At 46.9% G+C, this 16705-nt stretch overlaps 1 protein-coding gene across 1 annotated transcript in view; it reads left to right on the top strand.

Annotated features, from left to right (window-relative positions):
* Positions 1-12: 12 nt before the first annotated feature.
* Positions 13-16705, top strand: part of TRIM54 (tripartite motif containing 54) — a 100859-nt gene continuing 84166 nt past the window's right edge. The window contains exon 1 of the mRNA XM_069973272.1: positions 13-461. Coding sequence (XP_069829373.1) covers positions 294-461 — 168 coding nt within the window. The 5' untranslated portion in view covers positions 13-293. The remainder of the gene's footprint in view (positions 462-16705) is intronic.

Below are 16705 nucleotides of genomic sequence, written 5' to 3'. Positions count from 1 at the left end.
CTCCCCCTGTCCTCTCGTCACCGTCTGTCCTCATCCAGCAGCTAAAAATACTCCAGGAATTCCTCGCCCCCCCGATTGTTAACACTGTCCGGGCAGCGGCTCATACCCGCTATGGACATTAGGTCCGGGATGCTTTACATGACTGGTTAGGAAGGGGTTAAATGGTGTCTTCCCGCCCCGGAGTGTGTGATAAGAGCCTCTAAAGTTAGATGTTGTCGGTGAGGGTCTGATGAGTGAGCGCACAGGTCTCGTGCAGTCACAGTCCGCATTGTGTGTCGTCCACAGTCTAAGGGATGAATTTTGCCGTAGGATTTAAGTCTTTGGGGGGCGATACGCAGACAATGGACAACCTGGAGAAGCAGCTGATCTGCCCCATCTGCCTGGAGATGTTCACCAAGCCCGTGGTGATCCTGCCCTGCCAGCACAACCTGTGCCGCAAGTGCGCCAACGATATATTCCAGGTACCGGCGGCTGAAGTTACGTCTATCTGTCGTCATACATGCCGCATGTCTGTGTCAGGGTGACGACTGCGGGGGTGCTCATGGCTTAGTGTGTATATAGAGTGTATAGTGTGGAGGGTCTATGGCTTAGTGTGTATATAGAGTGTATATGGTGGAGGGCCTATGGCTTAGTGTGTATATAGAGTGTAGACTGTGGAGGGCCTATGGCTTAGTGTGTATATAGAGTGTAGACTGTGGAGGGTCTATGGCTTAGTGTGTATATAGAGTGTAGACTGTGGAGGGCCTATGGCTTAGTGTGTATATAGAGTGTAGACTGTGGAGGGCCTATGGCTTAGAGTGTATATAGAGTGTAGACTGTGGAGGGTCTATGGCTTAGTGTATATATAGAGTGTATAGTGTGGAGGGTCTATGGCTTAGAGTGTATATAGAGTGTAGACTGTGGAGGGTCTATGGCTTAGTGTATATATAGAGTGTATAGTGTGGAGGGTCTATGGCTTAGTGTGTATATAGAGTGTATAGTGTGGAGGGCCTATGGCTTAGTGTATATATAGAGCGTATAGTGTGGAGGGTCTATGGCTTAGAGTGTATATAGAGTGTATAGTGTGGAGGACCTATGGCTTAGTGTGTATATAGAGTGTAGACTGTGGAGGGTCTATGGCTTAGTGTGTATATAGAGTGTATAGTGTGGAGGGTCTATGGCTTAGTGTATATAGAGTGTATAGTGTGGAGGACCTATGGCTTAGTGTATATATAGAGTGTAGACTGTGGAGGGTCTATGGCTTAGTGTGTATATAGAGTGTATAGTGTGGAGGGTCTATGGCTTAGTGTGTATATAGAGTGTAGACTGTGGAGGGCCTATGGCTTAGTGTGTATATAGAGTGTATAGTGTGGAGGGTCTATGGCTTAGTGTGTATATATATATATATATATATATATATATATATATATATATACCAGAGAAAAAAGTCCAGCACCAGGTCGGCATGTACCATTAAAATTCCACACTTTATTAGTAAATCTTCACATAGGACAGTAATAATATATATATATATATATATACATATATATATATATATATATATATATATAGTGTGGAGGGTCTATGGCTTAGTGAATATATAGAGTGTAGACCAGGGGTCCCCAAACAACGGCCCGTGGGCCACATCCGGCCCCCACCTCTCCCCCGGACACTGCAGAGTGGCACCATGCCCCCGCCCCCTCCTGACAGAAACAGATGAGGAGTATGATCCTCCGCTGAGAGACAGTGTCATCCTCCACTGCTACTGCTGTGTTGTGTGTGTGTGTGTGTGTTCGTGCTCATGTGTGGCTGTGGTAGAACTACAGCTCCCAGCATGCTTCTGTGTGTCTTTGGTAAAACTACTGCTCCCAGCATGCTCCTGTGTGGCTGTGGTACAACTACAACTCCCAGCATGATCCTGTGTGGCTTTGGTAGAACTGCAACTCCCAGCATGATCCAGTGTGGTTGTAGTAGAACTACAGCTCTCATCATGCTCCTGTGTGGCTGTGGTAGAACAACAACTCCCAGCATGCTCCTGTGTGGCTGTGATAGAACTGCAACTCCCCCATCCTAAGCCACCCCCAATGCTCCTCCCCTGGACCAGAGACAGATGAGCACTATGAGCCTCCACTCCACCTTCTCCTCATGGGCAGAGAGAGTGTCATCCTCTAGCAGCAACAGCTCCCCGCGGACCAGATATAGCAGCAGCATATAGTCTGGCCCTCCACTAGTCTGAGGGACTGTGAACTGGCCCCCTGTGTAAAAAGTTTGGGGACCCCTGGTGTAGACTGTGGAGGGTCTATGGCAGGGGTCCTTAGCTGTCCGGACCCCTGGTCAGACCTCCTAACCGCCCCGGATCCGGTCCGTTCCGGGACGGTTAGGAGGTCCCGCTCCCCACCACACTGCCTCCCGCCCCATAGGCGTACTGTCCTTAGGTTGCAGTACGCCTGTGGGGCTGGGAGCAGTGTCGGTCCGGCCCCCGGCTGATACACGCTCTGTAGGGATGTCCCAGGGATTCCCCAGGAGTACGCGCACCAGTGACCTCAGTGTATTCCGTCGGCCTGCTCTACCGGAAGTGCAGGCCGGCAGCGTACACTGAGGTCACTGGTGCGCGCTCTGCTGAGGAATCCCCGGGACATCCCTACAGAGCGCGTATCAGCCGGGGGCCGGACCGACTGGAGAAGAGAAGAAGACAGCCGCAGCGGGGAACGAGGTGCTAGGTGAGTTGGGGTGTGCTTGTTTTTTTTTTTGTCTGGGGGCCAGCTATAAGGGTAAAGCGCACAGGGGGGCTATATACTACAGTGGGAGAGCACAGGGGGCTGTATACTACTGGGGGGAGATTACAGTGGGCTATATACTACTGTGGGAGAGCACAGGGGGGCTATATACTACTTGGGGGAGAGCACAGGGGGGCCTACATACTACTGGGGGGACCTCACAGGGGGCTATATACTACAGGGGGGCTATATACTACTGGGGGGAGAGCACAGGGGGCCTATATGTACTACTGGGGGGGACCTCACAGGGGGCTATATACTACCGGGGGAGAGCACAGGGGTGCTATTTACTACTGGGGGAAGCTCACAGGGGGGCTATATACTACTGGGGGAAGCTCACAGGGGCTATATACTACAGGGGAGAGCACTGGGGGAGCTCACAGGGGGTTATATACTACAGTGGGAGAGCACAGGGGGGCTATATACTACTGGGGGGAGCTTACAGGTGGGGCTATATACTACAGGGGGGTATATACTACTGGGGGGAGCTTACAGGGGGGCTATATACTACTGGGGGGAGCTCACAGGGGGGCTATATACTACTGGAGGGAGCTCACAGGGGGGCTATATACTACTGGGGGAGCTCACAGGGGGGCTATATACTACTGGGGGGAGCTCACAGGGGGGCTATATACTACTGGGGGGAGCTCACAGGGGGGCTATATACTACTGGGGGGAGCTCACAGGGGGGCTATATACTACTGGGGGGAGCTCACAGGGGGTCTATATACTACTGGAGGGAGCTCACAGGGGGGCTATATACTACTGGGAAGAGCTCACAGGTGGTCTATATACTACTGGGGGGAGCTCACAGGGGGGCTGTATACTACTGGGGGGAGCTCACAGGGGGCTATATACTACAGGGGGAAAGCACGGGGGGCTATATACTACTGGGGGGAGCTCACAGGGGGGGCTGTATACTACTGGGGGAGCAACAGGGGGCTATACACTACTGGGGGAGAGCACACAGGGGGGCTATGCACTACTGGGGGAGCAACAGGGGGGGGCTATATACTACCAGGGCAGTCACCCCCTTTGTACCTTAGATCAAAGGGCTGGTGAGAGAGAAAAAATGCCAGTTTTCCAGCTGTAGACTGCGGAGGGTCTATGGCTTAGTGTGTATATAGAGTGTATAGTGTGGAGGGTCTATGGCTTAGTGTGTATATAGAGTGTATAGTGTGGGGGGCCTATGGCTTAGTGTGTATATAGAGTGTAGACTGTGGAGGGCCTATGGCTTAGTGTGTATATAGAGTGTAGACTGCGGAAGGTCTATGGCTTAGTGTATATAGAGTGTAGACTGGAGGGCCTATGGCTTAGTGTGTATATAGAGTGTATAGTGTGGAGGGTCTATGGCTTAGTGTGTATATAGAGTGTATATGGTGGAGGGCCTATGGCTTAGTGTGTATATAGAGTGTATAGTGTGGAGGGTCTATGGCTTAGTGTGTATATAGAGTGTATAGTGTGGAGGGTCTATGGCTTAGTGTGTATATAGAGTGTATAGTGTGGAGGGCCTATGGCTTAGTGTGTATATAGAGTGTAGACTGTGGAGGGCCTATGGCTTAGTGTGTATATAGAGTGTAGACTGTGGAGGGCCTATGGCTTAGTGTGTATATAGAGTGTAGACTGTGGAGGGTCTATGGCTTAGTGTGTATATATACAGTGTAGACTGTGGAGGGCCTATGGCTTAGTGTGTATATAGAGTGTATATGGTGGAGGGCCTATGGCTTAGTGTGTATATAGAGTGTAGACTGTGGAGGGTCTATGGCTTAGTGTGTATATAGAGTGTAGACTGTGGAGGGTCTATGGCTTAGTGTGTATATAGAGTGTAGACTGGAGGGCCTATGGCTTAGTGTGTATATAGAGTGTAGACTGTGGAGGGCCTATGGCTTAGTGTGTATATAGAGTGTAGACTGCGGAAGGTCTATGGCTTAGTGTATATAGAGTGTAGACTGGAGGGCCTATGGCTTAGTGTGTATATAGAGTGTATAGTGTGGAGGGTCTATGGCTTAGTGTGTATATATAGTGTATAGTGTGGAGGGTCTATGGCTTAGTGTATATATAGAGTGTATATGGTGGAGGGCCTATGGCTTAGTGTGTATATAGAGTGTATAGTGTGGAGGGTCTATGGCTTAGTGTATATATAGAGTGTATAGTGTGGAGGGTCTATGGCTTAGTGTGTATATAGAGTGTATAGTGTGGAGGGTCTATGGCTTAGTGTGTATATAGAGTGTATAGTGTGGAGGGTCTATGGCTTAGTGTGTATATAGAGTGTATAGTGTGGAGGGTCTATGGCTTAGTGTGTATATAGAGTGTATAGTGTGGAGGGTCTATGGCTTAGTGTGTATATAGAGTGTATAGTGTGGAGGGCCTATGGCTTAGTGTGTATATAGAGTGTAGACTGTGGAGGGCCTATGGCTTAGTGTGTATATAGAGTGTATATGGTGGAGGGCCTATGGCTTAGTGTGTATATAGAGTGTAGACTGTGGAGGGTCTATGGCTTAGTGTGTATATAGAGTGTAGACTGTGGAGGGTCTATGGCTTAGTGTGTATATAGAGTGTAGACTGTGGAGGGTCTATGGCTTAGTGTGTATATAGAGTGTATAGTGTGGAGGGCCGATGGCTTAGAGTGTATATAGAGTGTATAGTGTGGAGGGTCTATGGCTTAGTGTGTATATAGAGTGTAGACTGGAGGGCCTATGGCTTAGTGTATATATAGAGTGTATAGTGTGGGGGGCCTATGGCTTAGTGTGTATATAGAGTGTATAGTGTGGAGGGCCTATGGCTTAGTGTGTATATAGAGTGTATAGTGTGGAGGGTCTATGGCTTAGTGTGTATATAGAGTGTATAGTGTGGAGGGTCTATGGCTTAGTGTGTATATAGAGTGTAGACTGTGGAGGGTCTATGGCTTAGTGTATATATAGAGTGTAGACTGTGGAGGGTCTATGGCTTAGTGTGTATATACAGTGTATAGTGTGGAGGGTCTATGGCTTAGTGTGTATATAGAGTGTAGACTGGAGGGTCTATGGCTTAGTGTGTGTATATAGAGTGTATATGGTGGAGGGCCTATGGCTTAGTGTGTATATAGAGTGTATAGTGTGGAGGGTCTATGGCTTAGTGTGTATATAGAGTGTATAGTGTGGGGGGCCTATGGCTTAGTGTGTATATAGAGTGTATAGTGTGGAGGGCCTATGGCTTAGTGTGTATATAGAGTGTAGACTGTGGAGGGTCTATGGCTTAGTGTGTATATAGAGTGTATAGTGTGGGGGGCCTATGGCTTAGTGTGTATATAGAGTGTAGACTGGAGGGTCTATGGCTTAGTGTGTATATATACAGTGTAGACTGTGGAGGGCCTATGGCTTAGTGTGTATATAGAGTGTATATGGTGGAGGGCCTATGGCTTAGTGTGTATATAGAGTGTAGACTGTGGAGGGTCTATGGCTTAGTGTGTATATAGAGTGTAGACTGGAGGGCCTATGGCTTAGTGTGTATATAGAGTGTAGACTGTGGAGGGCCTATGGCTTAGTGTGTATATAGAGTGTAGACTGCGGAAGGTCTATGGCTTAGTGTATATAGAGTGTAGACTGGAGGGCCTATGGCTTAGTGTGTATATAGAGTGTAGACTGTGGAGGGCCTATGGCTTAGTGTGTATATAGAGTGTAGACTGCGGAAGGTCTATGGCTTAGTGTATATAGAGTGTAGACTGGAGGGCCTATGGCTTAGTGTGTATATAGAGTGTATAGTGTGGAGGGTCTATGGCTTAGTGTGTATATAGAGTGTATATGGTGGAGGGCCTATGGCTTAGTGTGTATATAGAGTGTATAGTGTGGAGGGTCTATGGCTTAGTGTGTATATAGAGTGTATAGTGTGGAGGGTCTATGGCTTAGTGTGTATATAGAGTGTATAGTGTGGAGGGTCTATGGCTTAGTGTGTATATAGAGTGTATAGTGTGGAGGGTCTATGGCTTAGTGTGTATATAGAGTGTATAGTGTGGAGGGTCTATGGCTTAGTGTGTATATAGAGTGTATAGTGTGGAGGGCCTATGGCTTAGTGTGTATATAGAGTGTAGACTGTGGAGGGTCTATGGCTTAGTGTGTATATAGAGTGTAGACTGTGGAGGGTCTATGGCTTAGTGTGTATATAGAGTGTAGACTGTGGAGGGTCTATGGCTTAGTGTGTATATAGAGTGTATAGTGTGGAGGGCCGATGGCTTAGAGTGTATATAGAGTGTATAGTGTGGAGGGTCTATGGCTTAGTGTGTATATAGAGTGTAGACTGGAGGGCCTATGGCTTAGTGTATATATAGAGTGTATAGTGTGGGGGGCCTATGGCTTAGTGTGTATATAGAGTGTATAGTGTGGAGGGCCTATGGCTTAGTGTGTATATAGAGTGTAGACTGTGGAGGGTCTATGGCTTAGTGTATATATAGAGTGTAGACTGTGGAGGGTCTATGGCTTAGTGTGTATATACAGTGTATAGTGTGGAGGGTCTATGGCTTAGTGTGTATATAGAGTGTAGACTGGAGGGTCTATGGCTTAGTGTGTGTATATAGAGTGTATATGGTGGAGGGCCTATGGCTTAGTGTGTATATAGAGTGTATAGTGTGGAGGGTCTATGGCTTAGTGTGTATATAGAGTGTATAGTGTGGGGGGCCTATGGCTTAGTGTGTATATAGAGTGTATAGTGTGGAGGGCCTATGGCTTAGTGTGTATATAGAGTGTAGACTGTGGAGGGTCTATGGCTTAGTGTGTATATAGAGTGTATAGTGTGGGGGGCCTATGGCTTAGTGTGTATATAGAGTGTAGACTGGAGGGTCTATGGCTTAGTGTGTATATATACAGTGTAGACTGTGGAGGGCCTATGGCTTAGTGTGTATATAGAGTGTATATGGTGGAGGGCCTATGGCTTAGTGTGTATATAGAGTGTAGACTGTGGAGGGTCTATGGCTTAGTGTGTATATAGAGTGTAGACTGTGGAGGGTCTATGGCTTAGTGTATATATAGAGTGTAGACTGGAGGGCCTATGGCTTAGTGTGTATATAGAGTGTATAGTGTGGAGGGTCTATGGCTTAGTGTGTATATAGAGTGTATAGTGTGGAGGGTCTATGGCTTAGTGTGTATATAGAGTGTATAGTGTGGAGGGTCTATGGCTTAGTGTGTATATAGAGTGCAGACTGTGGAGGGTCTGTGGCTTAGTGTGTATATACAGTGTATAGTGTGGAGGGTCTATGGCTTAGTGTGTATATAGAGTGTAGACTGGAGGGTCTATGGCTTAGTGTGTGTATATAGAGTGTATATGGTGGAGGGCCTATGGCTTAGTGTGTATATAGAGTGTATAGTGTGGAGGGTCTATGGCTTAGTGTGTATATAGAGTGTATAGTGTGGGGGGCCTATGGCTTAGTGTGTATATAGAGTGTATAGTGTGGAGGGCCTATGGCTTAGTGTGTATATAGAGTGTAGACTGTGGAGGGTCTATGGCTTAGTGTGTATATAGAGTGTAGACTGTGGAGGGTCTATGGCTTAGTGTGTATATAGAGTGTATAGTGTGGGGGGCCTATGGCTTAGTGTGTATATAGAGTGTAGACTGGAGGGTCTATGGCTTAGTGTGTATATATACAGTGTAGACTGTGGAGGGCCTATGGCTTAGTGTGTATATAGAGTGTATAGTGTGGAGGGTCTATGGCTTAGTGTATATATAGAGTGTAGACTGCGGAGGGTCTATGGCTTAGGGTGGTATTACACGGAACGATTATCGTTCGAAAAATCGTTACATCGTTCGGATTTGAACGATAATCATTTCGTGTAATAGCAGGCAACGATTAAACAACCAACAAGAAATCGTTGATCGTTTAATAGGATCTGGACCTATTTTTATCGTTTGATCGTTCGCTCATCGTTCGCACATCTTTCGGTGGAATAAGAATTCACAGCTGAAACGTACGCAATATCGACGACTAAACGACCGCAAGAATGATCATAAATAACGATCATCGTTTTGTGTACTTGGGCGAACGATTTCGGGTCGTTTGCTTTAGCGGTCGTTTAAGATCGTTAGTCGTTAGTCGTCGGAAAATTGCTTTGTTTAATAGAACCCTTAGTGTGTATATAGTGGGGAAAAAAAGTATTTAGTCAGTCACCAATAGTGCAAGTTCCACCACTTAAAAAGATGAGGCGTCTGTAATTGACCCAATATTAGACCTCAACTATGGGAGACAAAATGAGAAAACAAATCCCGAAAATCATATTGTCTGATTTTGTAATAAATTATTTGCAAATTATGGTGGAAAATAAGTATTTGGTCAGTAACAAAATTTCCTCCCAATCCTTTGTTCTATCTCCTTTGTTGGCAATGACAGAGGTCAGACGTTTTCTGTAAGTTCTCACAAGGTTGGCACACACTGTTGTTGGTCTGTTGGCCCATTCCTCCATGCAGATCTCCTCTAGAGCAGTGATGTTTTGGGGCTGTCGCTTGGCAACACAGACTTTCACCTCCCTCCAAAGGTTTTCTATAGGGTTGAGATGTGGAGACTGGCTCGGCCACTCCAGGACCTAGAAATGCATCTTACCAAGCCGCTCCTTGGTTGCCCTGGCGGTGCGCTTTGGATCATTGTCAGCCACGTTTCATCTTCAATGCCCTTGCTGATGGAAGGAGGTTTGCACTCAGTATCTCCCGATACATGGCCCCATTCATTCTTTCATGTACCCGAATCAGTCGTCCTGGCCCCTTTGCAGAGAAACAGCCCCAAAGCCTGATGTTTCCACCCCCCCCCCCCCCATGCTTTACAGTAGCTATGGTGTCTGATGGATGCAACTCAGTATTCTTTTTCCTCCAAACACGAAAAGTTGTGTTTCTACCAAACAGTTCCACTTTGGTTCCATCAGACCATAGGACATTCTCCCAATACTCTTCTGGATCATCCAAATGCTCTCAAGCAAACTTCAGACGGGCCCGGACATGTACTGGCTTAAGCAGTGGGACCCGTCTGGCACTGCAGGATCCCTGGCACTGGCGTAGTGTCTTACTGATGGTAGGCTTTGTTACATTGGTCCCAGCTCTCTGCAGTTCATTCACTAGGTTCCCCCGCGGGGTTCTGGGATTTTTGCTCACCGTTCTTCTGATCATTTTGACCCCACGGGGTGAGATTTTGCATGGAGCCCCAGATGGAGGGAGATCATCAGTGGTCTTGTATGTCTTCTATTTTCTAATTATTGCTCCCACAGTTGATTTCTTCACTCCAAGCTGGTTGCCTATTGCAGATTCAGTCTTCCCAGCCTGGTGCAGGGCTACAATGTTGTTTCTGGTGTCCTTTGACAGCTCTTTGGTCTTCACCATAGTGGAGTTTGGAGTCTGACTGTTTGAGGGTGTGCACAGGTGTCTTTTTATACTGATAACAAGTTTAAACAGGGGCCATTACTACAGGTAATGAGTGGAGGAAAGAGGAGACTCTTAAAGAAGAAGTTACAGGTCTGTGAGAGCCAGAAATCCTGATTGTTTGTAGGTGACCAAATACTTATTTTCCACCATAATTTGCAAATAAATTCTTACAAAATCAGACAATGTGATTTTCGGGATTTGTTTTCTCATTTTATATCCCATAGTTGAGGTCTACCTATGATGTAAATTACGGACGCATCTCATCTTTATAAGTGGGAGAACTTGCACTATTGGTGACTGACTAAATACTTTTTTCCCCGCTATATAGAGTGTAGACTGTGGAGCGTCTATGGCTTAGTGTGTATATAGAGTGTAGACTGTGGAGGGCCTATGGCTTAGTGTGTATATAGAGTGTAGACTGTGGAGGGCCTATGGCTTAGTGTGTATATAGAGTGTATAGTGTGGAGGGTCTATGGCTTAGTGTGTATATATAGAGTGTATAGTGTGGAGGGTCTATGGCTTAGTGTGTATATAGAGTGTATAGTGTGGAGGGTCTATGGCTTAGTGTGTATATATAGAGTGTATAGTGTGGAGGGTCTATGGCTTAGTGTGTATATAGAGTGTATAGTGTGGAGGGCCTATGGCTTAGTGTATATATAGAGTGTAGACTGTGGAGGGCCTATGGCTTAGTGTATATATAGAGTGTAGACTGTGGAGGGCCTATGGCTTAGTGTGTATATAGAGTGTATAGTGTGGAGGGTCTATGGCTTAGTGTGTATATATAGAGTGTATAGTGTGGAGGGTCTATGGCTTAGTGTGTATATAGAGTGTATAGTGTGGAGGGCCTATGGCTTAGTGTATATATAGAGTGTAGACTGTGGAGGGCCTATGGCTTAGTGTATATATAGAGTGTAGACTGTGGAGGGTCTATGGCTTAGTGTATATATAGAGTGTATAGTGTGGAGGGCCTATGGCTTAGTGTATATATAGAGTGTATAGTGTGGAGGGTCTATGGCTTAGTGTGTATATAGAGTGTAGACTGTGGAGGGTCTATGGCTTAGTGTGTATATAGAGTGTAGACTGTGGAGGGTCTATGGCTTAGTGTGTATATAGAGTGTATAGTGTGGAGGGTCTATGGCTTAGTGTGTATATAGAGTGTATAGTGTGGAGGGTCTATGGCTTAGTGTGTATATAGAGTGTAGACTGTGGAGGGTCTATGGCTTAGTGTATATATAGAGTGTATAGTGTGGAGGGTCTATGGCTTAGTGTATATATAGAGAGTATAGTGTGGAGGGTCTATGGCTTAGTGTATATATAGAGTGTATAGTGCGGAGGGCCTATGGCTTAGTGTGTATATAGAGTGTATAGTGTGGAGGGCCTATGGCTTAGTGTGTATATAGAGTGTATAGTGTGGAGGGTCTATGGCTTAGTGTGTATATACAGTGTAGACTGTGGAGGGCCTATGGCTTAGTGTATATATTGAGTGTATAGTGTGGAGGGCCTATGGCTTAGTGTGTATATAGAGTGTATAGTGTGGGGGGCCTATGGCTTAGTGTATATATAGAGTGTATAGTGTGGAGGGTCTATGGCTTAGTGTGTATATAGAGTGTAGACTGGAGGGCCTATGGCTTAGAGTGTATATAGAGTGTATAGTGTGGAGGGTCTATGGCTTAGTGTGTATATAGAGTGTAGACTGGAGGGCCTATGGCTTAGTGTGTATATAGAGTGTATAGTGTGGAGGGTCTATGGCTTAGTGTGTATATAGAGTGTATATGGTGGAGGGCCTATGGCTTAGTGTGTATATAGAGTGTAGACTGTGGAGGGCCTATGGCTTAGTGTGTATATAGAGTGTATAGTGTGGAGGGTCTATGGCTTAGTGTGTATATAGAGTGTAGACTGTGGAGGGCCTATGGCTTAGTGTATATATAGAGTGTATAGTGTGGAGGGTCTATGGCTTAGTGTGTATATAGAGTGTAGACTGTGGAGGGTCTATGGCTTAGTGTGTATATACCAGTCACTGAAAAAAACCTCCACCTAAATAGTTGATGGATGTAGATACACTACATGAGCATAGAAACAACTATCACTGAAAAACATGTAGGTTTAAAACTTCTAACAGATTTTATTGGATATACATTAAAAACGTGGTCCAAAGAAAAAACAAAATATATCATCAAACATAGAAAAAACTTAGTGAATGATGCCGCACTAAACAAAATAATATAGAGGTAGTGTGTCTATTTATTCATCTATTCCCACACTACACCCTAATCGCTGCATAAATATACAGTATAGTGGCATCAATCTACCACCCCGGTCTCAACGCGTTTCTCCCCTCCGGGATCATCAGGAGACCAAACCTGTAAACTCAAATGACAACAAAAATATGTTGCCACTATATCCCGTGTCCATAAGGACAATAAGGGATGGTATTGCAAGGGCACTGTAAACTTTCACTCAATAAATAATATATAAGTTATGCTTAGAAAGTGTCACAATCGACCAACCAGTGCCATAATAAAACCGGGCTCCAACGAGCCACTTACGATCCCCACACTATGGCTTAGTGTGTATATAGAGTGTAGACTGTGGAGGGCCTATGGCTTAGTGTGTATATACAGTGTAGACTGTGGAGGGCCTATGGCTTAGTGTGTATATAGAGTGTATAGTGTGGGGGTCTATGGCTTAGTGTGTATATAGAGTGTAGACTGTGGAGGGCCTATGGCTTAGTGTGTATATAGAGTGTATAGTGTGGAGGGCCTATGGCTTAGGGTGTATATAGAGTGTATAGTGTGGAGGGTCTATGGCTTAGTGTGTATATAGAGTGTATAGTGTGGAGGGCCTATGGCTTAGTGTGTATATAGAGTGTATAGTGTGGAGGGTCTATGGCTTAGTGTGTATATAGAGTGTATAGTGTGGAGGGCCTATGGCTTAGTGTGTATATATAGAGTGTATAGTGTGGGGGGCCTATGGCTTAGTGTGTATATAGAGTGTATAGTGTGGAGGGCCTATGGCTTAGAGTGTATATAGAGTGTATAGTGTGGGGGGCCTATGGCTTAGTGTGTATATAGAGTGTAGACTGTGGAGGGCCTATGGCTTAGTGTGTATATAGAGTGTATAGTGTGGGGGGTCTATGGCTTAGTGTATATATAGAGTGTATAGTGTGGGGGGTCTATGGCTTAGTGTGTGTATATAGAGTGTATAGTGTGGAGGGTCTATGGCTTAGTGTGTATATAGAGTGTAGACTGTGGAGGGTCTATGGCTTAGGGTGTATATAGAGTGTATAGTGTGGAGGGCCTATGGCTTAGTGTATATATAGAGTGTATAGTGTGGAGGGCCTATGGCTTAGTGTATATATAGAGTGTATAGTGTGGAGGGTCTATGGCTTAGTGTGTATATAGAGTGTATAGTGTGGAGGGTCTATGGCTTAGTGTGTATATAGAGTGTATAGTGTGGAGGGCCTATGGCTTAGTGTGTATATATAGAGTGTATAGTGTGGGGGGCCTATGGCTTAGTGTGTATATACAGTGTAGACTGTGGAGGGCCTATGGCTTAGTGTATATATAGAGTGTAGACTGTGGAGGGCCTATGGCTTAGTGTGTATATAGAGTGTATAGTGTGGGGGGCCTATGGCTTAGTGTATATATAGAGTGTAGACTGCGGAGGGCCTATGGCTTAGTGTATATATAGAGTGTATAGTGTGGAGGGTCTATGGCTTAGTGTATATATAGAGTGTAGACTGTGGAGGGCCTATGGCTTAGTGTGTATATAGAGTGTATAGTGTGGGGGGTCTATGGCTTAGTGTATATATAGAGTGTATAGTGTGGGGGGTCTATGGCTTAGTGTGTGTATATAGAGTGTAGTGTGTACAGGGTCGGACTGGGCCACCGGGGAGCCGGGGAAACCCTCGGTGGGCCCCTCCCCCTTTCTCCCCCCTAGTGGGCCCCTGAACAGGAGGCTCCCTGTTCAGCAGATCCAGGCCCAACATAAGCTTCTGCAGACTATGGCCCCTAGGACACTCCTGTCACCTCCTAACTATCCTGGCAGGGGCCCCACGTGTCCCCCCTGTGTCCCCCCGAACGGTCTCTGAGAGGAGAAGCCCCGGCACTTCCTGCATACAGAGCGTCTATGGGCTTCCTCTGTGCAGGGGGCGTGTCTTAGGGCAGCAGGAGCTCTGGGTGCTGCATCTGTATGGACCAAGAAACAGAGAGCAGGAAGTGCTGACACAGGAGGCAGGAGAGAGAGGTGAGAGGATGGGTAATGTCATCTAATGGCCTCCAGAGTGCAGGGACCTGTCCCCTCTACACTGTACAAATACTCCTTCCCCACAGCACAAGAGCCACCTCCTCCCCCCAGCCCTGTATATATCCCTCCTCCCTCCAGCCCTGTATATATCCCCCTCCCTCCAGCCCTGTATATATCCCCCCTCCCTCCAGCCCTGCATATATCCCTCCTCCCTCCAGCCCTGTATATATCCCTCCTCCCTCCAGCCCTGTATATATCCCTCCTCCCTCCAGCCCTGTATATATCCCCCTCCCTCCAGCCCTGTATATATCCCCCTACCCCCAGCCCTGTATATATCCCTCCTCCCTCCAGCCCTGTATATATCCCCCTCCCTCCAGCCCTGTATATATCCCCCCCTCCCTCCAGCCCTGCATATATCCCTCCTCCCTCCAGCCCTGTATATATCCCTCCTCCCTCCAGCCCTGTATATATCCCTCCTCCCCCCAGCCCTGTATATACCCCTCCCTCCAGCCCTGTATATATCCCTCCTCCCTCCAGCCCTGTATATATCCCTCCTCCCTCCAGCCCTGTATATATCCCTCCTCCCTCCAGCCCTGTATATATCCCCCTCCCTCCAGCCCTGTATATATCCCCCCCTCCCTCCAGCCCTGCATATATCCCTCCTCCCTCCAGCCCTGTATATATCCCTCCTCCCTCCAGCCCTGTATATATCCCTCCTCCCCCCAGCCCTGTATATACCCCTCCCTCCAGCCCTGTATATATCCCTCCTCCCTCCAGCCCTGTATATATCCCTCCTCCCTCCAGCCCTGTATATATCCCCCTCCCTCCAGCCCTGTATATATCCCCCCTCCCTCCAGCCCTGCATATATCCCTCCTCCCTCCAGCCCTGTATATATCCCTCCTCCCTCCAGCCCTGTATATATCCCTCCTCCCCCCAGCCCTGTATATATCCCTCCCTCCAGCCCTGTATATATCCCCCTCCCTCCAGCCCTGTATATATCCCCCCTCCCTCCAGCCCTGTATATATCCCCCCTACCTCCAGCCCTGTATATATCCCTCCTCCCTCCAGCCCTGTATATATCCCCCCTCTCCTCCAGCCCTGTATATATCCCCCCTACCTCCAGCCCTGTATATATCCCCCCCCCAGCCCTGTATATATCCCCCCTACCTCCAGCCCTGTATATATCCCCTCTCCCCCAGCCCTGTATATATCCTCCCCCCCCCAGCCCTGTATATATCCCCTCTCCCCCCCAGCCCTGTATATATCCCTGCTCCCTCCAGCCCTGTATATATCCCCTCTCCCTCCAGCCCTGTATATATCCCCCCTCCCTCCAGCCCTGTATATATCCCCTCTCCCCCAGCCCTGTATATATCTCCTCCTTCCAGCCCTGTATATATCCCCCTGTTATCGCTTATCTCATGGTGTATACTGTATATAGTGTTACCGCTTATCACTGGTCTCATGGTGTATACTGTACATATTGTTACTGGTTATCACTAATCCCATGCTGTATATAGTGTTACCAGTTATCACTGATCTCATAGTATATACTGTGCTGATGGCTGGATCATTAGTCCGTCTGTTATGTTGTACGTAATGGGCTCAATACATTATAATGGAACCTATCAACTTCAATGGGTGCTGAGCCCGTCACTTGCAATATGACAGGTGAGCAATGATCCAGCCATTGTTGGGGGTCTCAGCACTGAAACCCTGGCTGATCAAACTTTTTACATGTCAGTCTGACAATGTTTTAATGACCACTCTATGCCTTTCATGATGGACATTAGGCCTCACTCTCGCTTAAAGCCGCTGTACTAACGTAAAAGGTTTGTCACTTGTTAAATCCGTCTATGTAGGGTGGGCCCCTAGAGTCAGTTTCCCTGGTGGGCCCAAGGTACCCCAGTCCGACACTGAGTGTGTATATAGAGTGTAGACTGTGGAGGGCCTATGGCTTAGTGTGTATATAGAGTGTATATGGTGGAGGGTCTATGGCTTAGTGTGTATATAGAGTGTAGACTGTGGAGGGCCTATGGCTTAGTGTGTATATAGAGTGTAGACTGTGGAGGGCCTATGGCTTAGTGTGTATATAGAGTGTAGACTGTGGAGGGCCTATGGCTTAGTGTGTATATAGAGTGTAGTGTGTATATAGAGTGTAGACTGTGGAGGGTCTATGGCTTAGTGTGTATATAGAGTGTATAGTGTGGAGGGCCTATGGCTTAGTGTGTATATAGAGTGTAGACTGTGGAGGGCCTATGGCTTAGTGTGTATATAGAGTGTAGTGTGTATATAGAGTGTAGACTGTGGAGGGCCTATGGCTTAGTGTGTATAT

This window comes from Dendropsophus ebraccatus, chromosome 6, assembly GCF_027789765.1.
Source record: "Dendropsophus ebraccatus isolate aDenEbr1 chromosome 6, aDenEbr1.pat, whole genome shotgun sequence".
Lineage (NCBI taxonomy): Eukaryota > Metazoa > Chordata > Amphibia > Anura > Hylidae > Dendropsophus > Dendropsophus ebraccatus.
This window is presented reverse-complemented; position numbering and strand designations above follow the sequence as displayed.